The sequence below is a fragment of the Oncorhynchus mykiss genome, chromosome 19 (genome assembly GCF_013265735.2).
Source record: "Oncorhynchus mykiss isolate Arlee chromosome 19, USDA_OmykA_1.1, whole genome shotgun sequence".
Classification (NCBI taxonomy): domain Eukaryota; kingdom Metazoa; phylum Chordata; class Actinopteri; order Salmoniformes; family Salmonidae; genus Oncorhynchus; species Oncorhynchus mykiss.
In genome coordinates this window covers 49,371,019-49,393,494 of record NC_048583.1, presented here as the reverse complement: position 1 = coordinate 49,393,494, position 22,476 = coordinate 49,371,019, and the positions used below count along the sequence as shown (strand labels likewise).

The following is a 22,476-nucleotide window of genomic DNA, read 5'->3' as shown; positions in this document are numbered from 1 at the left end:
TGACCTGTAGTGTTCCTGTCTGTGCCTCCTGTTATTGACCTGGAGTGTCCCTGTCTGTGCCTGCTGTTATTAACCTGGAGTGTCCCTGTCTGTGCCTGCTGTTATTGACCTGGAGTGTTCTTGTCTGTGCCTTCTGTTATTGACCTGGAGTGTTCCTGTCTGTGCCTGCTATTATTGACCTGGAGTGACCCTGTCTGTGCCTGCTGTTATTGACCTGGAGTGTCCCTGTCTGTGCCTGCGGTTATTGACCTGGTGTGACCCTGTCTGTGCCTGCTGTTATTGACCTGGAGTGTCCCTGTCTGTGCCTGCGGTTATTGACCTGGAGTGACCCTGTCTGTGCCTGCTGTTATTGACCTGGAGTGTCCCTGTCTGTGCCTGCTGTTATTGACCTGGAGTGTCCCTGTCTGTGCCTGCTGTTATTGACCTGGTGTTTCCCTGTCTGTGCCTACTGTTATTGACCTGGAGTGTCCCTGTCTGTGTCTGCTGTTATTGACCTGTAGTGTCCCTGTCTGTGCCTGCTGTTATTGACCTGGAGTGTCCCTGTCTGTGCCTGCTGTTATTCACCACCTGGAGTGTCCCTGTCTGTGCCTGCAGGTACTGATCAGACCATGGAGACGTTTGTTGGAGATGTGACCAGCTACCAGCTGCACAACCTGCAGCCTGGAACCACCTACGACCTTAAGGTGTTGGCCCAGTACGACGCTGGCCTCAGCGGACCTCTCATTGGACAAGGAACCACACGTAAGTGATTGTTTGGTTGTTTGATTGGTTGCTTGACTCATTAGTTGTTTGGTTGATCAAATTATTGTTTGATTGATTGGTTGACTGTTCCTGTCTTTCACAGTGTACCTGAACATCACTGACCTGACCACCTACAACGTTGGTTATGACACCTTCTGCATGAGATGGACCCCCCACAGGGCTGCCACTTCCTACAGACTCAAACTAAATCCATTCAACCGTAAGTGCTGTACCTGGCTGGGAGCCCATTCCATATAACCTTGATACCTGTGGGGGAGAACTGTTTCTATATTGATGTGAGAATGTTTACTGTCGATCAGATATGTAGACAAAGTTGCCACCCTATCACAAAGGTGTCTTTGTTCCAATGTCTAAAAATGTTATATAATTGTATTTTATTCATGCCCACTGATCCATCTGTCTCCTATTAATTCTCTGACGCTGGAGGACTGTAAGAGAAAAAAAATATGGGAAAAAATGTTGCAATATTTAAGTCTGTTTACAGTATGGTAGCCATTATAGATGGAAGCACTGCACTTTGCCACATTAAGTTAATTAATGTTTGTTTGAAAGGGCATGTTGAATAAGACAAAACACTGAATAAGCCCACTGCTACCTCAGTCCAAGCACTATCACTGGTTGGCTTTAACCCCTCTCCTTCCCCTGTCTTTGAAAATAATCATTATAATGATCATGAATTAGATTTATATAGTGCTTTTACCAGGTGTGATTTCCAGTTGCTCAAAGTGCTTGGGGATAAATCACCTGATCCACTACCAATGTGTGTTACTCTTTCCTCCTACAGCCTCTAACAGGGGAGGTCAGGAGACCACCATCACTGGGTCTGAGAGCCACTACTGTTGGGACGGTCTGACCCCTGACGCCCTCTACAACGCCACAGTGTACACACAGACCCCCAACCTGGAGGGGCCTGGAGTCAGCGTCAAGGAGAGGACCCGTAAGAAACTTCACTAACCATCAGACCTGTAACATGTAACATTTCATTGTGTTTACACACATGTATACCTCCCACCACACTCCGGGTATAAGAAAACACCTCAGGGTCTTTGCAGGGGGCTAACAGGGCATGCTAGTGAAGTCCAAATGGTTTGAATGTTTATGTTCTGGTCTTTGTTACAGTGATTAAGCCCACAGAGACCCCAACTGAGCCCCCCACTCCACCTCCACCCCCTACCATCCCCCCTGCTATGGACGGTAAGGAAATGCTTGAAGTCAGCATGCTGTGAAGAGAAGTGAAGCTAACACAGAGAAGAAACTCTTTATACATGTCCTACCTGACATTGACTTGCTCTATGTGCACCACAGTGTGCAGAGGGGCCAAGGCTGACCTGGTGTTCCTGATTGACGGCTCCTGGAGTATCGGAGACGAGAGCTTCAGCAAAGTGATTCAGTTTGTGTTCAGCATGATCGGAGCCTTCGACGTCATCCACCCTGGCGGCATGCAGGTACGTAGCCATTCAGGCTATCCTCTGAGCGTTAGCTCTTTGATGTTTACAGCCTATTCTCTTCTCTTTTCCTCTTTCAGAGTGTATTCTTCATGTCAATGCTTTATTATTCTCTCGCTCTCGCTCCCTCTCACTCCCTTTTTGTCTTCTGGAAACAGGTGTCTTTTGTGCAGTTCAGTGACAGTGCCAAGACAGAGTTCAAACTGAACACTTACCAAGACAAGGGAAGGACCTTGGCTGCGCTGCAGCTCGTCCGCTACATGGGAGGAAACACCAAAACAGGTACGCCCACAGACTGCTACTCTCAATCTTACTGGATGATATCGTAAACACCAATTGCATAATGTTGAGTTAGTTAAAGAGTCTACAAACATTCACTCACCACTAATGTCATTACAATGTCTTCATCTTGCAGGTGGAGTTGAATGGGTCTATAGTTAAAGGTGGAAATTGATGTCTTTACCCCTCTGTGTACAGGTGCTGCTCTGAAGCACGTTGGTGAGAAGGTGTTCACCTCAGACAACGGCATGAGGAAGTACGTGCCTAAGGTTCTGGTGGTCGTCACCGATGGTCGCTCCCAAGACGAGGTCCAGAAGAGTGCCTCCAACCTGATACACTCTGGTAAGTGTTCAACATTTGGATTTGCCCTTACAGAAGTCAGTAAAATGATATTTTCAGTTTAGATTAGTCAGCGTAAGTGTAGCTACAGAACTTTAGAAATGACTAGATATGTTTTGAGATAAAGCATTACTTACTCCTTTTGGGGTTTTCACTGTCAAATTGGAAGATCTGAACAGACATTGGGCTAGGGCGTATGGATCATAACGGTTATCTTTGTGCTCGTCTTGCTCCAGGTTATAGTGTATTTGTGGTCGGTGTGGCCGATGTGGACGTGGCAGAGTTGAGGAACATTGGTAGCAAGCCAAGTGAAAGGCACGTCTTTGTTGTGGATGACTTTGACGCGTTCGCCAAGATCCAGGACAACCTCCTCACATTCATCTGTGAAACAGCCACATCCAGTAAGATTTACATCTACATTACACAGTACCTCAAGACACAAGTGAAAGCAGATTGGGGTTAGCTGTATGTTGTCCTCCAGCCTTTTCCATCACATCAGGTTCTGTTTTACTTCTCCCTCCTCAGCTTGTCCTTTGATCTACATCAACGGGTTCACCTCACCTGGTAGGTATATGCTACACCTATATTCTGAATAAACTGACAGCTGCTGATAACACTTATGGCCAGGAGCTCTTTACTGACGTAGAAAAACGCCCTAATTCATTCCTACCAACAATGTCAGTACTGTGTTCCTGTGCATTGACTCTGTATCTTCACCTGACGTGTGTTCACCAGGCTTCAGAATGCTAGAGGGCTTCAACATCACAGACAGGACCTTCGCTGCCATGAACGGCGTGTCCATGGAACCTGGCTCTTTCAACAGCTTTATAGGCTACAGGCTACACAAAGATGCATTCCTCTCTGCACCCACAAAGTAAGAGTGTGTGCCTGTTTGCGGGCCTTTTCCGTTGCGCGTTGCCTGCTCCTCTCCTGTGTACTGTAATGCTGGCCAGCCTGCATAATAGTTTTTTTGTATCTTCAAAGGCTCTGCTCGGAGAGCGCTGTGCCAAGAGCCCTTTGTCAGCCCTGTTTGTGTTTGCAGCTTGTAGAATATGAGGTGTTAGGAAGAGAAAATGATTTGCTCCCAGGGTAGCCCCTCTCCCACATACACTACCGTTCAACAGTTTGGGGTCACTTAGAAATGTCCTTGTTTTTAAAAGAAAAGCAATTTTTGGAACACAGGAGTGATGGTTGCTTATAATGGGCCTCTGTACGCCTATGTAGATATTCCATTAAAAATCAGCCGTTTCCAGCTACAATAGTCATTTACAACATTAACAATGTCTACACTTTATTTCTGATCAATTTGATGTTATTTGAATGGACAAAAAAATTGCTTTTCTTCTAAAAACAAGGACATTTCTAAGTGACCCCAAACTTTTGAACGGTAGTGTATGTCATAGAGGGATCAACCAAAGAGCCCAGCTCTTTATTGGGCCCATTAAAATGTATTCAGGCAAATGCTGAGCTGCTCAAGAGTTCTGCGCTAACATTTTAGGCATGAGCATGCTTAGTTCATTTGTCCATAATCATCTGTATTTGTGCGTGGGTAAGTCATTGACTTCATGTGCACAAATGGAAACACTTCAAGCAGTAAAGTAGGGACGGAAAATACTTTCAATATGTCCATATTGTTTTGAGTCTGGGGTAGAACTGGCATCTATTTTCAGATTCTGTGGTCTACGTGACAGGGTGGATATTGTGTGTCTTTTTGGTTTATGGTGTGGCTTTTAGATGCCAACCTTGTTTCTCTGTGTCTTTGATTTTCCAGAAGTTACAAAGGCTCTATAGATTACGATTGGCTATCTTAATTCAAACAGGTTTTAGTGGACCCTCTCATTTTGATCAAAGATTCATGATTATCTGATTCATTAACTTTAGTCAACATTTTGCATGTCAAATGAATACAGCTAGTGATCAGATTGTCTCAGTGTTGGTGTCTATGAAGTTGACCATCTTACAGAAGAGAATCCCTCAGCTTTATAAAAAAGCTCTGCCATGACACCTGTATCCTGTATTTTTCCTCCTGCCAGGGAGATCCACCCAGAGGGTCTTTCTCCATCCTACACCATTATCCTGCTCTTCCGTCTCCTTCCTGACACCCCCAACCAGGCCTTTGATATCTGGCAGATTGCCGATGGTAACAACAACCCTGAGGTCGGGGTCACTGTCAACCGTAAGCCCCCATCATGCTTTGTTTCTCTTCTGGGTTAGCTGAAGCTACCTAACAGCTATGATCTGATTCCCCTCCTTACTGAATCAAATAACAGTCTTTAGAAACTTGGACCAGTGTAATGATTAGTGGGCTGCTACAGTCCACTGATCCCCCTCTAGGGAAGAGTTTTGGTTTGGCACTGACTTTTCACACTTTTTCTACAAGTCCACAAGTGTTCACTTGTAAGGGCCATCATCCCTGTCTCTGTCTCTCTCCCTCTCTCTGTCTCTGTCTCTGTCTCTGTCTCTGTCTCTGTCTCTGTCTCTGTGTGTGTGCGTTGCATGACTTCTCCCTGTAATGCATGTTTAGGGGTCAATCTGACGCCATCGTTCCCTCTTTTCAGCTTCCAGCAAAACAATCACGTTCTACAACAAGGACACCAGAGGGGAGATCCAAAGAGCCACGTTTAATGAGGATCAAGTGAAGAGAATTTTCCACGGGAGCTTCCACAAGGTAAACAACATTTCACTTGAATGAAAATGGTTTGTGGGCCATATGGTGATATTAAGGCTTGGCAGAGGAGTAACATATCTTGGCCTATTTTTCTGGTTGAATTTCCCAAGGACATACAGATCAGCAATAATTTGGGATAATAACATCCAAAACACCAGGTTCCAAAGATACATTTTCACATGAATAATGCATTTCTGTTGTAAAATGTTTAGATACATGTTCAAGGCAGAGTAGACACCCTGTCTGGGATGTGTAGCCTTGATATGGTCACCACCTATGATAGATGTGTTCTGTCATTATGGTCGGTCATGTCTGTTCATAGTTGATGTTTCTGTTGATTAGTGTCATGCCTCATTGAGTACACCTCCTGAGGGTATGATCTTGTGGCTAATCAACGCCAAGACTAAGATCTAGCTAGGATATGGTTACTTTCCTCTCCTGAAATTAAATGTGATCCATCTTATAGTATTGCGATGTGGGTTCGGTGCCAAAGTTGAGTCTTCAGGCTTTTTTATGCTCCGCTGTTAGCTTTGTTTTCTGAGGCTGAAGGAAGTTACTTTGATGAATGGTTTGGAAGGACGATAAATATCTTTTCAAAGGTTGGGGGAGACTTTGGTGACCCAAGGTGATCTTGCACAATGTGCAACCTGAAGATTTTATTTGATTTGGAAGCAGTTCTGGTTAGCCTAGCAATGGAGACTTACAGCGTGCTGATTGGCCATTGTCCTGGCGGCGGTCAGGTGGGAATTCAAGAACGTTCTGAGGAAGTGGGATGTTATTGGATCAGTGTTTGTTTTGTTTTACCTCGTTTATGATAAATGAAACTCAATACATTGGGAAAAAAAGACACTTCGTACTTTTGGACCGCATAAAAGAAAGCTAGCTGCATGTGCCCAATGAGGTATTTTCAGGAGTATTTTCTGCTTGAATAAAATTATCTGTCAATAAAATTATTTTCCTGCTTCAACAGACAGTTTCTAACAGTCTGAGAAAATCTGAATAAACGGATGAAATCGACCAAAAACATTCAACAAGCTGAAAGAGACCTACAACAATATGTAAACATGAATGGAGATATTTTGACATACATGTATATTGCATCTTCTATACATCTTTACTGCCTCCAAATGTGGATTCCCATTGGGGCCCTAATAATCTTCTATGTTGGGATTACAATATTAAGTCTCAGTGGGGGTCAGTGAGTACGTTGAGTCATTACTGTACATGACTGTAAACCTCCATCAGTCACTCAAGGCTTTCTAACCCAGTTGAATTAACTCTGTAGGTTGTCATTATTGTATAAAAAGCCATTGGTCCTCTAGAATGATCTTCTCAGTGTTTTACAACCGTGATATACAGTGTTTTTGTCACATTCTGCGTAACTCAGTCACAGCAGGAGTAGAAGAGCCCATGTGGGACATCAAACGCCAGCCCCAACTCAAAGCAGAACAGAATATTAAAATGTTGTGCTCAGATATCAGACCGTAGGGATGACAAGGATTTCAACAATGAATGTCAGTAAGATGCAACTAAAATGAAAAATGACTGTTTCCAATGGACGTGAAGAATGTTGTATCCAATGTTTCTGAAGGGCAACAATATGCCTTCTATTATGTAAAAACTTCAGCTATTCCTTTAACCTGGAAAATGTCGGGTCAGGGCTTCATGACTAACATCAGTACAATGACATCATCAGAGCTCCAGTTGGATGTGTGTGCTTCTCTTCTCTTCCTATGGCTGTGGTGGTGCCTGCAGTCTGAGTGTGCTCTGGGTGGTTAGTTTGTGGTTCTGTGTAGTTACTGCTCCAAGTGAACAGGTGTCTTCGGTGGTCTACCTACCTGCTTTTTCTCTGTTCAGAGAAGGAGGGTTATTCCCCTCCCCTCGAATATTTCTCTCAGTAAATTAAGTGTTTATACTTACTAAGATCAGACATGTCCATAGGGAAGTATGAAACTACTAACCCAAACCAACCATCTTCATATAGTTTAATAGCAATGTGTATGTTACAGAGTGCAGACTAATCTATCTCTCCTTTCTCCTTGGACTAGTAGCTAAATAGAGAATTATCCAGGTTAGAGAGGTCTGGCTCTCCTCTGATTCACCATGTGGGAAATATCCTAATGATAGCTTTAGCAGACGCTCTAACCAATTGGGGATTCCCACCCCACACTGCAGAGGTGGTGGTCTTAGAGGGGCGTTTGACCAGGGAAAACTTTATTCTCAGGCAAAGAGCGTTCCACTAAATAAGTGACACAAGCATTTTGCTACACCCGCAATAACATCTGCCAAATATGTGTATGTGACCAATACATTTAGTTTGATTTGAAAGGGGGAATGTTTTTCACCAACACACATATGTATTATTGGTGCCATTAGCTTTTTTGCATTTGGTTGCGATCAAGTGGAAATATGAAAAAAAATTGTGCTTTTGGTAATAGCTAGATGTATTCAGTCCATCCACTCTACAGGCTCCCCATACTTAGAGCTTCACAAATGCAGCTATTATTCTCTGAGAGGACCCAAACTCTCTAAAACTTTCCATTCAGGGATTGGGTGGAATGAGCAGTTGGGTTTTGTCAGTATTTGCAAGCACTAATTGAGAATGAGTGGGAGAAGAGAATGCTCCAAAGAACCAAAGCAGTTTAAAACGTTGGTCAATCTGACTGATACATTTCCATAGCCCTGACTGCCCTCTTTGTGCTCTCATTATAAGAGTTTTCTCTGAAGCCTTCTTTTAAAAGCCCTCCATTCCGCGAGGTAGCCAAGCAGACTTAATGACGCATGCAACCATTCCTGCAACAGAAGAAGCCACTCAGATATGAAATGGTGACTTTACAAAGCTAAGCAAGCTCCTTTTCTGAAACCAGGATGGGAATATTGTATCCAAGACTGGACATGGGAGCGTAGATGTCTGTGAATGATATGGTGGCAGTGGTATACATGAAGAAGGATTTTGTCTCTTCCTGGAAAGAGTTGGTGAAATCTGCAATTTGTCAGTGCATCAAAAATATCAGGAAAGATCCACTTTTACTTTTAATCAAACTAGTGTAGGATTCCCATATCAGGCTGCATGTGAATTGTGATTTCACACGCCATCGTGAAATGGAGTGAAAACATGGAGTTGTGAAGACACAGCCAACAACAATAAAATGGAGTCTGATAGAAATCATGAAAGTATGTCAGACACACTGGAACCCAAATATAGCCATATACAGCATACTGTTGCTATGTCTGTGGACTGGACAACTTGTTCTGATATAGCATATGTCGTTTATAGTATACCAGAGGGAGAATCCATACTAAGCGTGAATGGAGTGCTGAAAAAGAGATGTGTCCAGGATGTGTCATTGTCTAGAGGAGTTATAGTCAGAGGGAGGAGTAATTAAGTGTCATTGTGACTTGGTCAGTGTGGAAGTCAAGGTCTAGGCTTTCTTGACTCCTGTGGTTTTTGATCCATTCAGAAGATTTCCGTCATCTGTGTCAGTGTGATAGATTTCTCAGGCCTTTGGTAGAGAATGAGCCATTGTGTGACTTGTTGATTGTGTTCCAATAGAATATGCTTCGTGTTCCCCATCATCAGCCAACTGCAGTTGATGGAATTTCATGTTGCTTTCAAATGATGAGTCCCAGTGAAGGACACTGACATTTTCGTGAATCCTCATTTTGCAGTAATATTCTTGTTGGTCAGTGAAATAATGTATATGTACGCATTATTGGCACTTGCAGTATGTAATTTAGCGTTATTTTGGTAAGCCCTCAAGTGCATCATATATGCCCATGCCAGGATCTTGGGGTATCAGACCCTCCCCTCTCCTGTGTTTGGCCAGATAATAATGTTGTGATTGGTTGTCAAGTTTCAGTTGGTTTCGCTCTGTAGGACAGTAACACAGCAACGTTAGCCTGCTGTCTCTGTCAGGGTGAAAGCTTGTCAGAATGTTCGGCAGAAAAATGCAGCTGCGCAGGAAAGTATGGAGAGTGTAGCACTTTTGATGGTGTACCATAAACAGCATCATTTCGAGATGTGATGGGAGTTTTGGAGAGTTAATGTTGAGAAATGGCCCATATCCTGGCAGTTTTGTGTTATTTCATGTGTAGCCTATAGTTTGTTTCATGTTGATCATTCTGTTTATCAGTGAAAGTGGCTGACATTAACTTTTTTCCTGAATGTTCTTACGTGATACAATGATCTTTAATTAACTTCTTTACAGAAAATCATATTAATAATGGTGATTTAGTAAAATAGAGTATCAGCGTCTTTATAAACATCAGTTTAGGGGGTTTCGTTTGCACATTGGCTCAACTGGGTTCTTAGTTTATGCTACGAGACTCCTGAAGAATTGTGCTTTTATTTATTTATTACCTTTATTTAACTAGGCAAGTCAGTAAAGGACAAATTCTTATTTTCATTGACGGCCTAGGAACAGTGGGCTAACTGCCTTGTTCAGGGGCAGATCGACAGGGGCAGAACGATTTTTCCCTTGTCAGCTCGGGGATTCGATCTTGCAACCTTTTGGTTACTGGTCCAACGCTCTAACCACTAGGCTACCTGCCGCCACACTAGTACCTGCCACCACAAGGCTATTGCAGAACTACCATGTGAAAAACACTGAACACTTTCAGTACAAGCCATTATGCCCAAATATTGTTGCTGTAGTTGTTCATATTGAGAAGACTAGCTAGAGTAGTCTTAACTAATAATCCTTTTCTCCTCCTCTTCCTCTCTTCCTCCTTCTCCTAAAGCTTCACATCAGTGTCTCTCCCGAGAGGGTCAAACTGAACGTGGACTGCCAGGAGGTTGCAGAGAAACCCATCAAGGAGGCCAACAACATCTCCACGGATGGTTATGAAGTGCTGGGCAAGATGGCAAAGTCAGGAGGATCAAAGAGAGAGTCGGCTACAGTGAGTGAAAAATTGACAACACTTATTTGAAATGGAAAACTCCTGATAAAATGCATCCCTCACTCACACACAAGCTGTTGGTGTGAACTGTGAAGTGCAAAGTGCCCAGATGTGCTCGTCATGTTGATGCTCAATTAAGAGCTGACAACTCACGGTCATTGTTGGAGGGATGGAAGACGCTGCTCTCTCTGTCTTGTTCTCTCATGCTATCTGTGTTCCAGCTCTCTGTGGGTTCTGGCCTGCGTCTGGAGCTATGTTGTTTCTAAGTCCTGAACGCTGGAGCTCAATGGAAGCCATGTGTAACACCCATCTGTGTTCGTCTCTCTCTTCTCTCATCTTTCTGTTCTGTTGTGCAGTTCCAGCTCCAGATGTTTGATATTGTGTGCAGCTTGAGCTGGACCAGTAGAGACAAATGCTGTGATCTCCCGGCCACGGTAAGAGCAGCTTCACTGTAAACAGCCCTCTAGTAAGGCCTCATATCTGTAGAGTACTGTACCATCAAGCCTTGATACATTGACTCTGCTCATCTTTCACTATACACCATTGAGCACTTATTATAGGTTAAGAGAGCCATTGTAGTTTTACATGTTCATTTTGGAGTTTATATGTCATTCCTAATGTTTAAGTGTGCACATGCTGTATAGCCATTACGGAATGATGCCTAGCTGGCAAGAAAGTTATTTGAAATGAAATGATTGCACTGTCAGGCCTGAATAGACCATTGTATTCCTCGCTAAATGGACTAATCTCAGTACAGTTTTACAATCACAACCCCACCAAACAACTGGTCCCTTTGATCATGGGGTGGACAGTATAAATCATTGTACCCATCTATGGTATGTTTATTACTGGATACATGTTATATACTTGACTATAGCCAATTACCCATCTCTCTCTCTCTGTGTAATTTGCATGAGATATTAATGTATCATGTCAATGAAGGCTGTGTTGTATAAGATTTCACATATTCCCTTCCACAAAAAAACGGATGGATTTTTTGTTGTCAAATAGTATTTGTGTGTAGGCCATGCTATTGTAGCAGTTATATTTTAGTATGCACCCCAGTTTTATCATGGCTTTAGCAGCCTTTCTAATGTGTTTCCTAGCATAAAACTTCAAGGCATCATTTTATGGTTTGGGATGCCAGAGCAGTGACACTCATTTTCATCCCAGATACTCCTATTTGCACTTGTTGTATTTCGTGAGTTACCAGAAAGGCCCACAGATGTCAAGAGATGAACAAACTATTACTGTTGTATTTCAGTAAAAAATGAAATAACATTCTTATTGTCTTTCTTTCTTTCGCCATCTCCTTCCATTCTCGACTGCAGAGAGATGAGCTTAAGTGCCCGGCTCTTCCCCATGCCTGCACATGTGCACAGGACAGCGTTGGCCCACCGGGACCACCCGGCCCCTCGGTAAAGACAATAACCATCCCACCATCTGTCCTCATCTTGAGGCAGGGCTCTCTCTGCTTCTGTCTGTCCTCGTCTTGAGGCAGGGCTCTCTCTGCTTCTGTCTGTCCTCATCTTAGGGTAGGGCTCTCTCTCTACTCACTAATGTGATGATGATGATGGTGATGCCACTCTCAATCCCCACTATGATTATGTGGACATATAGGAATAGTGTTCCAGGGGTACTTTTCTCCTCATAACTGTTGCCCTGCTCTATAGATTAAGCATGTGGATATTAGAGTGGGGTCAACATGTGAGTATCTGTGTTTTTTCCCATGGAAAACGAAAGACAGGGAGATGAGATGAATGGTGTGCATTGAGGTGTGGACTATCAGACTTAGGGTTGTGTCAAAAGATAAATGCCCGTCGAAAAAACAGTACATCTGGAATATGTTTGCTTCACTCTGCAACCTCACTAAGCCACTGGGGGATTCCTGCTGGCTTGGGATTTAGGTCTGGAAGCAGCTCCTGTTGTGGGGATGGCTCTGACTCTCAGTCTCTGACTCTGTCTCTCATCCTTTCTTGACTTTCCCAGGGTGGACCAGGTACTAAAGGACCTAGAGGAGAGAGAGGAGACTCAGGCCCAACTGTAAGTAATGCTTTTGTATCAGTATCAAGCCATTTAACACACACTTGGATCCAGAGCGATTAATTGAATATTATGGATGTGTGGTCCAAGCCTGAATCCGACTTTAAATCAAGCCATATCCTACTGAGCTGGGATACAGTCCAAGGCCTAACGCATTTACAGTAAATCAGTTCAGCCTAATGCAGTAGTTATCTCAAAGCACATACCATTAGCATGCCCCATCAGCCAAAACAGATTTCTCACATCTGAACTCACTTATTGAATGTACTGTATCATTTCCAGCTTGTTATGTCCTGTTTATTTTCCCCCAGCTTGATTTAAGGAGGTCTATGTTGAGAGGTCTGATGAGAAGTAGAACATATTTCTCACCAACGGTCACTGATTGTTCTGGTTCCTTCTCATTCTCTCAGCCCTGCTGGGAAAAGCAGTGGGGAGGTCTACCTGGAGATATGGTGTAAATAGTTTAATATTAGTGTGACTGTTTGGTTTTGTCGTTTCTACTGCTTCTACCATAGGGTTCAATGGGCCCCCGTGGAGAACAAGGACTTCCAGGACCATCCGGACCTCCAGGTCCACAAGGCCCTAATGGCTTGTCTCTGCCCGGAGAACCTGTAAGTCATCTGCAGTGTTCTTAGGGATTTACAGTGTGGGGGACTGTAGGATGTCCTCCCTGACGTATGATTTACACACACAGTTACTCTGTGTTAAGACGACCTTATTCATTCCTAGACATCCTCCTGAAGCTGGGATGTAAATTCACTCTCAGTGACAGACTATGTGGTCAAGAGAAAGAGCAGATCTGTAGTTGTTTAGGGTTGGAGTTCCCTTTGTACTCTAGCTCTAAACCTCTCCTTCTCTTTATCTTCTCAGGGCCGTCCTGGACCAAAGGGAGATCCCGGAGACTCAGGCCTGACTGGGCTGCAAGTGAGTACAGCTTTCTTTTTCATTAGTTGTGGTTTTCAACAAGAAACCAGAGACGATCCACAGAGAGAAACAGCGCTACTGGAGTCTGGAATCTGTCCACATGGCAAAGCTGAAACCACATTCAAAGTGGGAGGTAGACCATGCAGTCCCCAGAGTGGGGTATACACTCCAAGCAACCTGCTGATTTACAGTGGAAGGCCAGTGGTGCAGTTAAGCTATCATGGAGCACAGAAGAGTCTTGCTAACGGGAATAGAGGATTAATATGAACTGTACAACCCTATACTGTAAACCCTATAGTGTAAACCCTATACTGTAAAACCTATACTGTAAACCCTATACTGTAAACACTATAGTGTGAACCCTATACTGTAAAACCGATACTGTAAAACTGATACTGTAAACCCTATAGTGTAAACCCTATAATGTAAACCCTATACTGTCAACCCTAGAGTGTGTACTCTATAGTGTAAATCCTACACTGTCAACCCTATACTGTCAACCCTATAGTGTAAACTCTATACTGTCAACCCTATACTGTAAAACCTATACTGTAAACCCTATACTGTAAACCCTATAGTGTAAACCCTATAGTGTAAAACTTATACTGTAAACCCTATACTGTAAACCCTATAGTGTAAACCCTATAGTCATGGCCAAAAAGAGTGAATTGTAGACTACACTCCTAGAAAAAATGTGCTATCTAGAACCTAAAATGGTCATTCGGCTGTCCCATAGGAGAACCATTTGAACAACCCTTTTTGGTTTCAGGTAGAACCCTTTTCGTTCTAGGTACAACCCTATTGGGTTCCATGTAGAACCCTTTCCCCAGAGGGTTCTACATGAAACCCAAAAGAGTTCTACTTGGAACCAAAAAGGGTTCACCTATGGGGACAGCCGAAGAACCCTTTTGGAACCCTTTTTTTCTAAGAGTGTATTCTTCGTTTTACTTAGGTGCCACTAATTGGATTTAAATAGCTGAGAAAAGAAGGGATGTGAAGATGAGCAACCTCAGGATTATAAGACTACATCCCTCAAGGTTGATAAATGACCGTCAAAGTGTCTGGGAATATTTGGATCCTAAATTGCATCAAAAGCCCAAAGAACGATGGCTGGAGACAATGGAACGACATATCAAAAGTCAAACCTACCCTGGCCTGGTCATTTCTTGGAGGATATCCTTCATCTTCTTACGTTAGATGGATTCCTTGCCCCTCTTGTAAAGAGGAAACAACCTGAAGGGGCTTATAATGAATTGTTTATGGCTTTGGAACTGGTCAACCACACAACCTCCACCATGACCAAACTGTATCACTGATAACCACCACCATGACCAAACTGTATCACTGATAACCTACACCATGACCAAACTGTATCACTGATAACCTACACCATGACCAAACTGTATCACTGATAACCTCCACCATGACCAAACTGTATCACTGATAACCTCCACCATGACCAGAATGTATCACTGATAACCTACACCATGACCAAACTGTGTCACTGATAACCTACACCATGACCAAACTGTATCACTGATAACCTACACCATGACCAAACTGTATCACTTATAACCTCCACCATGACCAAGCTGTATCACTGATAACCTCCACCATGACCAAACTGTATCCCTGATAACCTCCAGCTTGACCAGAATGTATCACTGACAACCTCCACCATGACCAGAATGTATCACTGACAACCTACAGCTTGACCAGAATGTATCACTGACAACCTCCACCATGACCAGAATGCATCACTGACAACCTCCACCATGACCAGAATGTATCACTGACAACCTCCACCATGACCAGAATGTATCACTGACAACCTACAGCTTGACCAGAATGTATCACTGACAACCTCCACCATGACCAGAATGCATCACTGACAACCTCCACCATGACCAGAATGTATCACTGACAACCTCCACCATGACCAAACTGTATCACTGACAACCTCCACCATGACCAGAATGTATCACTGATAACCTACCGCTTGACCAGAATGTATCACTGACAACTCCAGTGCTGAATGATCGGCCCCTGGATTTCAAAGATTGGAGGCATTATCCTGTGACGCCAATAATGAGCATAATTTAGTTGAGAATCACTCACCCCCATCAAGGACGACTTTACTTTCGAAATATGAAACTTACCTGAATCCTAACAATTACCCTGTGATGTTAGTAATACTTGAGAATAATTTGTTTGAGAATCTCTCATCGCATTAAGATGTTTATGACTATAGCAGCCTTGGCTGTCGAATGGTTCTGCTAACAACATGCATTTCAACAACCAAATCAAGTACCCTGAATTGCATCAGAAAAGTCTACCATGTTCTCACTAAAAAACTAGAGAGTTCTCACAAGGAAACTAGAGAACGGTTATTACACAGTACAACTAGGAGTTATCATTTCTGGCTAAATGAAAAGGCAATTTTGTCAGAATTGTGTGTTATTACTGGTTAGCAGAGTTTGATTGCGTGTGTTGTGTTCCTGCAGGGTCCTGCTGGTGCTGCTGGTCCTATGGGTTCTGTTGGACCAGGTGGAGTGAGGGTAAGATCAGCATCTCTGTACCTCTACACAGAGCTGCTCAGTGTACAGGCACTGTTGAAAGGCCATGAATCTAGCCAGCACCTACTTAACTCAACGTGTGCATGTGATCACTCAACGTGCGCAGTTAAACTGTTGTGTGCTCCTAGTATTCTGGTGCATGTCAGATGACGTCATTGGGCTCCATTAAACTTGCGCAGTAGAACACACTACAGAGATTGGTCGCTAGGGAGATTAGCGAGGTCCTGGTTTATTTCACTGAGTTTTTATAGTCCCATCTCTTGGAAGCATCACCAGTTTAACAGCACCATAAAACGTACAGTACATATATACAGAAATAAAGTTAACATTGACAACATACCTTTAACACAACAACAACTTAATGCCAACTTTTATTGCTGCCTGTTGTGAGTGTCTATCTTCTCTTCCCAGGGACCACCAGGGAAGGAAGGACCATCGGGACCTAGAGGTCCAACAGGACCGATGGTGAGTACTGCAGCCAGAAGACGTGGTCAAAACACAGTCAAACTCAGTCCTTCAGTCAGTAATGCAGCTAAAACATGCATCTTATTCTCCCTACTATGATTGAGGCCTGCCTCTACAGTAGTTAATGGCCACACCATACCAATAGGCAAAGGGCCAGCACGTCATTGTCAACATGTAGGCCCGTCATTGTAAATAAGAATTTGTTCTTAACTAACTTGCCTAGTTAAATAAAAAATAAAATAAATATATTAATATATAGCCTACTTTACCATCGGTCTGCTCTGAGGACCATTAAGCATCCCATCCCTGTTGGGAGTGTTTCCACCCAGTTAAAGAAAAATTCCACGAAAAACTGAACTAGAACATTTAAAGGACAACACCACCCAAAAACTATCTTTTGGTATTTGTTTCATTAGTCCATTGTTGATATTGTACCAACAATGTTTTGCATGTCAACAATCAAGTTTTCAAGATACAGAAATACAGCCGGTAATTAAACAAATACCAAAAGATAGTTTTTGGGTGGTGTTGTCCTTTAAATGTTCTTGGCACAGTATACCATGTTGTGCCTTGACTGTGGATATACATCTCAGTATAGGGCTGGTCCCTATTGTACAACAGTTATTTAACAGGGACCAGGAGTGGTTGTTGTCCTTATGTTTACTGTTTCGTAACTTTGGTAAGTGGATGTAGCAATAACGCTGTCCATCTTCTCATCATCCAGGGAAGTCCAGGATCTCCGGGTTCACCAGGAAACACAGGAAGCCCAGGAAAACCAGGAGACACAGGAAACCCAGTATGTACAAATACAAGTGGTCATATGATGATGATGTATGTTTCATCAAGGACAGCAGTGTCCCTAGCCATCTTCCAAAAACATCTGAAATCCTACCTCTTCAAAGACTGTCTTGAATCATCCCACTGCATTTGATTGGAAAATGTTAACCTACTTACTATTTCATAGCGTATTTGTGGTGTTTTGTTGCAAATCTCATGCAAATGAATGGCTTTCCTTGTATTGAGAACATCCATGTTTCCTCTTTTCCACAGGGACTGTCTGGAATAAAAGGAGAAAAGGGAGAGAGGGTATGTGCTGTATCCTTTAATCCAGGACTAGACAACTACTGTATCCTTTAGTCCAGGGCTAGGCAACTACTGTATCCTTTAGTCCAGGGCTAGGCAACTACTGTATCCTTTAGTCCAGGGCTAGGCAACTACTGTATCCTTTAGTCCAGGGCTAGGCAACTACTGTATCCTTTAGTCCATGGCAAGGCAACTACTGTATCCTTTAGTCCAGGACTAGACAACTACTGTATCCTTTAGTCCAGGGCAAGGCAACTACTGTATCCTTTAGTCCAGGGCTAGGCAACTACTGTATCCTTTAGTCCATGGCAAGGCAACTACTGTATCCTTTAGTCCATGGCAAGGCAACTACTGTATCCTTTAGTCCATGGCAAGGCAACTACTGTATCCTTTAGTCCAGGGCTAGGCAACTACTGTATCCTTTAGTCCATGGCAAGGCAACTACTGTATCCTTTAGTCCAGGGCTAGGCAACTACTGTAACCTTTAGTCCAGGGCTAGGCAACTACTATATCCTTTAGTCCAGGGCTAGGCAACTACTGTATCCTTTAGTCCATGGCAAGGCAACTACTGTATCCTTTAGTCCAGGACTAGACAACTACTGTATCCTTTAGTCCAGGGCTAGGCAACTACTGTATCCTTTAGTACAGGACTAGGCAGCTATTGTATCCTTTAGTCCAGGACTAGACAACTACTGTATCCTTTAGTCCAGGGCTAGGCATCTACTGTATCCTTTAGTCCAGGACTAGGAAACTACTGTATCCTTTAGTCCAGGACTAGGCAACTCGATTCACGCCGTGGGCTGATTTTTTGTCGGAGCCGATGGTCAATGGTGCCGTAACATAATTATAATCATTTGTACACTGCAAATTGACCACAAGTAAGGCACAAAATATGTTGTATTGGAAAAGAACAACCATTTCATACCTTAATTACATGGAGACATGATCACGTATCTTTTTTTATTCGTGGGAATACTTGGTGAACAGATTTCCTAAATGAAACTCATTTTTATCTGAATCCCTGGTGATTTTAGTCCTTTTTTGACGAAAAACAAAAATCCTCAGAACTTTGGGAAGTGCTTTTTTATTTGCCCGCCAGATGCCTGTTGTCGACCCCTGCTTCTCAGAGTAGCATGTTGTCGACCCCTGCTTCTCAGAGTAGCATGTTGTCGACCCCTGCTTCTCAGAGTAGCATGTTGTCGACCCCTGCTTCTCAGAGTAGCATGTTGTCGACCCCTGCTTCTCAGAGTAGCCTGTTGTCGACCCCTGCTTCTCAGAGTAGCATGTTGTCGACCCCTGCTTCTCAGAGTAGCATGTTGTCGACCCCTGCTGCTCAGAGTAGCATGTTGTCGACCCCTGCTGCTCAGAGTAGCATGTTGTCGACCCCTGCTTCTCAGAGTAGCATGTTGTCGACCCCTGCTGCTCAGAGTAGCATGTTGTCGATCCCTGCTGCTCAGAGTAGCATGTTGTCGATCCCTGCTTCTCAGAGTAGCATGTTGTCGACCCCTGCTTCTCAGAGTAGCATGTTGTCGACCCCTGCTTCTCAGAGTAGCATGTTGTCGACCCCTGCTTCTCAGAGTAGCACGTTGTCGACCCCTGCTTCTCAGAGTAGCATGACCTTGTCTCACCAAAATGTGTTTGTTTTCCAGGGGGACTTTGCATCTCAGAATCTGATGCGTTCCATTGCCAGACAAGTTTGCGAACAGCTTGTGAATAGTGAGTTCCTATTTAGACCTTCATAAACCAGCATTGGTTGGGTACACCTACACACACATACAATGTATACAAATAAACCATCTATGTGATTTTTCTCTCTGCCTTAATCATATCTTCATTCATTCCTCTCAGGTCAAATGAGCAGAATTAATAATATGATCAACCAGATCCCCACCGGTTACTCTAGCAACAACCCAGGCCCCGCAGGCCCCCCTGGTCCCGCCGGCAACACGGGTCCTCGTGGAGAACCTGGACAGACTGGCCGAAATGGTTTCCCTGGAAACCCCGGCTTACCTGGAAACCAAGGAGAGAGAGGTGAGTGATAGTGTGCTGTTTATGTATTTTTTGCATGTTTTTATTACTTCCTGTTTTTGTATGGCTTGAAAGTAAATTACAACATATCAGAGATGCAAAACTTTACGTTATGACAGGACACGGTCCTCTTCTTTAACCTATCTAACATCCTAGGATAACGGTTGGTCTGTTCTTTGAGCCTGGAGTAACATTGCAACGTTTACAACAATGGTACAATTAAATAATGACTGGAGCACAAAGATCAAATGGAAGTTTTGATTGCAAGCGATTGTGCATAACACATCTATTCTAAATATATAGAGTTCATCACATCTTGTAAATAATTGATGGTCATCTGCCATCATGCTTCACTTCCTATAGTAAATCTGATCCATGCTACAATTTCCTCCATCCTCAGACATGCTCATTTGTGGTTATTACAAATACATGGTGCTGTACAATGAGACTTTTTGTCATTGCTAATAACCTGTTGCCTGTGTATCTGATTGTGCTGTTGCAGGGGCTCCAGGAGAAAAGGGAGAGAGAGGATCCCCTGGAACAGGACAGAGAGGACAGAGAGGACTCAGTGGTCCCCCTGGTAAGACCTCGGCCATCACTCACTTCTCATATACAATAACCCATTTCACAGCTATGCCTCTGCCAAGGTCTCCCTTCTCACAAGAAAACAGAGACCATTAACGGAAGCCCCTGACTCATATACAGTTGAAGTCGGAAGTTCACATACACTTATTTGGAGTCATTAAAACTCGATTTTCAACCACTCCACAAATTTCTTGTTAACAAACTGTAGTTTTGTCAAGTCGGTTAGGACATCTACTTTGTGCATGACACAAGTAACTTTTCCAACAATTGTTTACGGACAGATTATTAGACTTATAATTCACTGTATCACAATTCCAGTGGGTCAGAAGTTTACATACACTAAGTTGACTGTGCCTTTAAACAGCTTGGAAAATTCCAGAAATTATGTAATGGCTTTAGAAGGTTATGATTGGCTAATTGACATCATTTGAGTCAATTGGAGGTGTACCTGTGGATGTATTTCAAGGCCTACCTTCAAACTCAGTGCCTCTTTCCTCGACATCATAGGAAAATGAAAAGAAATCAGTCAAGACCTCAGAAAAAAAATTGTAGACCTCCACAAGTTTGGTTTATCCTTGTGAGCAATTTCCAAACGCCTGAAGGTACCAGGTTCATCTGTACAAACAATAGTATGCAAGTATAAACACCATGGGACCACGCAGCCGTCATACCGCTCAGGAAGGAGATGCATTCTGTCTCCTAGAGATCAACGTACTTTGGTGCGAAAAGTGCAAAGGACCTTGTGAAGATACTGGAGGAAATAGGTACAACAGTATGTGTATCCACAGTATAACGAGTCCTATATCGACATAACCTGAAAGGCCGCTCAGCAAGGAAGAAGCCACTGCTCAAAACCACCATAAAAAAGCCAGACTACAGTTTGCAACTGCACATGGGGACAAATATCATACTTTTTGGAGAAGTGTCCTCTGGTCTGATGAAACAAAAATAGAACTGTTTGGCCATAATGACCATCGTTATGTTTGAAGGAAAAAGGGGGAGGCTTGCAAGCCGAAGAACACCATCCCAACCGTGAAGCACGGGGGTGGCAGCATCATGTTGTGGGGGTGCTTTGCTGCAGGAGGGACCGGTGCACTTCACAAAATGAATGGCATCATAAGGAACAAAAATTATGTGGATATATTGAAGCAACATCTCAAGACATCAGGCAGGAAGTTAAAGCTTGGTCGCAAATGGGTCTTCCAAATGGACAATGACCCCAGGCATACTTCCAAAGTTGTGGCAAAATGGCCACAAAGTACAACAAAGTAAAGTTATTGGAGTGGCCATCTCAAAGCCCTGACCTCAATCATATTGAACATTTGTGGGCAGAACTGAAAAGGCGTGTGCGAGCAAGTTCTACAAACCTGACTCAGTTACACCAGCTCTGTCAGGAGGAATGGGCCAAAATTCATCCAACTTATTGTGGGAAGCTTGTGGAAAGCTACCGGAAACGTTTGACCCGAGTTAAACAATTTAAAGGCAATGCTACCAAATACTAATTGAGTGTATGCAAACTTCTGACGCACTGGGACTGGGAAAGAAATAAATAATTATTTATACTATTATTCTGACATTTCACGTTCTTCAAATAAAGTGGTGATCCTAACTGACCTAAAACGGGGAATTTTTACTAGGATTAAATGTCAGGAATTGTGAATGTATTACATGTATTTGGCTAAGGTGAATTTAAATGTATTTGGCTAAGGTGTATGTAAACTTCCGACTTCAACTGTACCTTAACAACAAGGTATGGAACTTAAGAATCTTCCCGCATACTAACTGTAAATGGTTGTGCTCAACACCTGGAGACAGGAGGTTCCTACACTACTACACTACTTCCTGATCTACAGTTCTTAACTTATTTCACCATGGTAGCCATTTTGTTCTAAATCCTATCCCTGGACCTCTCTTTGTGACTCTTAGAACTCCTCCCAGTGCAATATAAATGACAGACCCAAGGGGCAGGCCAAGATTTACCTAGATGTGTCTCATGAACCTTCGTTTGGGCAGCTGTGTTTCATAAATTCTCAGTGAACCGTCAAACGTATTCCCAGAAAAACACTTCTCTTTTCGAGAGAGAATTTATGCTTCTTCTTCACGGGATTGGTCCACACAGATATGTTCACAGGTCTTGATCAACATACGATACATCAAAGGAATTGAGAACCAAGGTCTATTTCTGGATGAAAGATTTAACATTATGCATTATAGCTGCTATCTTCTCTTATCAAAACAATGTTACCCCAACCTCTCATTCATCAGTGATCCCAAACCCATTCTAGAAATGGCTTAGGATTAGTCTCAAATAGCCGTCTTATTCACTGTTGATATTATGCTGTCTTTATGGAGGCAACATAACATCCACCTTTAATTGATA

General features: G+C 43.1%; 1 protein-coding gene across 3 annotated transcripts in view; it reads left to right on the top strand.

Moving 5' to 3' along the window:
• Positions 1-22,476, top strand: part of LOC110498058 (collagen alpha-1(XII) chain) — an 88,501-nt gene that overhangs the window by 61,913 nt on the left and 4,112 nt on the right. For all 3 annotated transcript variants that reach the window (XM_036954993.1, XM_036954995.1, XM_036954994.1), the window contains 25 exons: positions 595-741; positions 845-961; positions 1,547-1,699; positions 1,882-1,956; positions 2,068-2,207; positions 2,366-2,489; positions 2,685-2,828; positions 3,062-3,226; positions 3,351-3,389; positions 3,561-3,699; positions 4,859-5,001; positions 5,384-5,493; positions 10,234-10,392; positions 10,749-10,826; positions 11,724-11,810; positions 12,382-12,435; positions 12,951-13,046; positions 13,306-13,359; positions 15,864-15,917; positions 16,347-16,400; positions 17,125-17,196; positions 17,451-17,486; positions 19,133-19,199; positions 19,332-19,514; positions 20,014-20,091. In XM_036954993.1, coding sequence (XP_036810888.1) covers positions 595-741; positions 845-961; positions 1,547-1,699; positions 1,882-1,956; positions 2,068-2,207; positions 2,366-2,489; positions 2,685-2,828; positions 3,062-3,226; positions 3,351-3,389; positions 3,561-3,699; positions 4,859-5,001; positions 5,384-5,493; positions 10,234-10,392; positions 10,749-10,826; positions 11,724-11,810; positions 12,382-12,435; positions 12,951-13,046; positions 13,306-13,359; positions 15,864-15,917; positions 16,347-16,400; positions 17,125-17,196; positions 17,451-17,486; positions 19,133-19,199; positions 19,332-19,514; positions 20,014-20,091 — 2,568 coding nt within the window. The remainder of the gene's footprint in view (positions 1-594; positions 742-844; positions 962-1,546; positions 1,700-1,881; positions 1,957-2,067; positions 2,208-2,365; positions 2,490-2,684; positions 2,829-3,061; positions 3,227-3,350; positions 3,390-3,560; positions 3,700-4,858; positions 5,002-5,383; positions 5,494-10,233; positions 10,393-10,748; positions 10,827-11,723; positions 11,811-12,381; positions 12,436-12,950; positions 13,047-13,305; positions 13,360-15,863; positions 15,918-16,346; positions 16,401-17,124; positions 17,197-17,450; positions 17,487-19,132; positions 19,200-19,331; positions 19,515-20,013; positions 20,092-22,476) is intronic.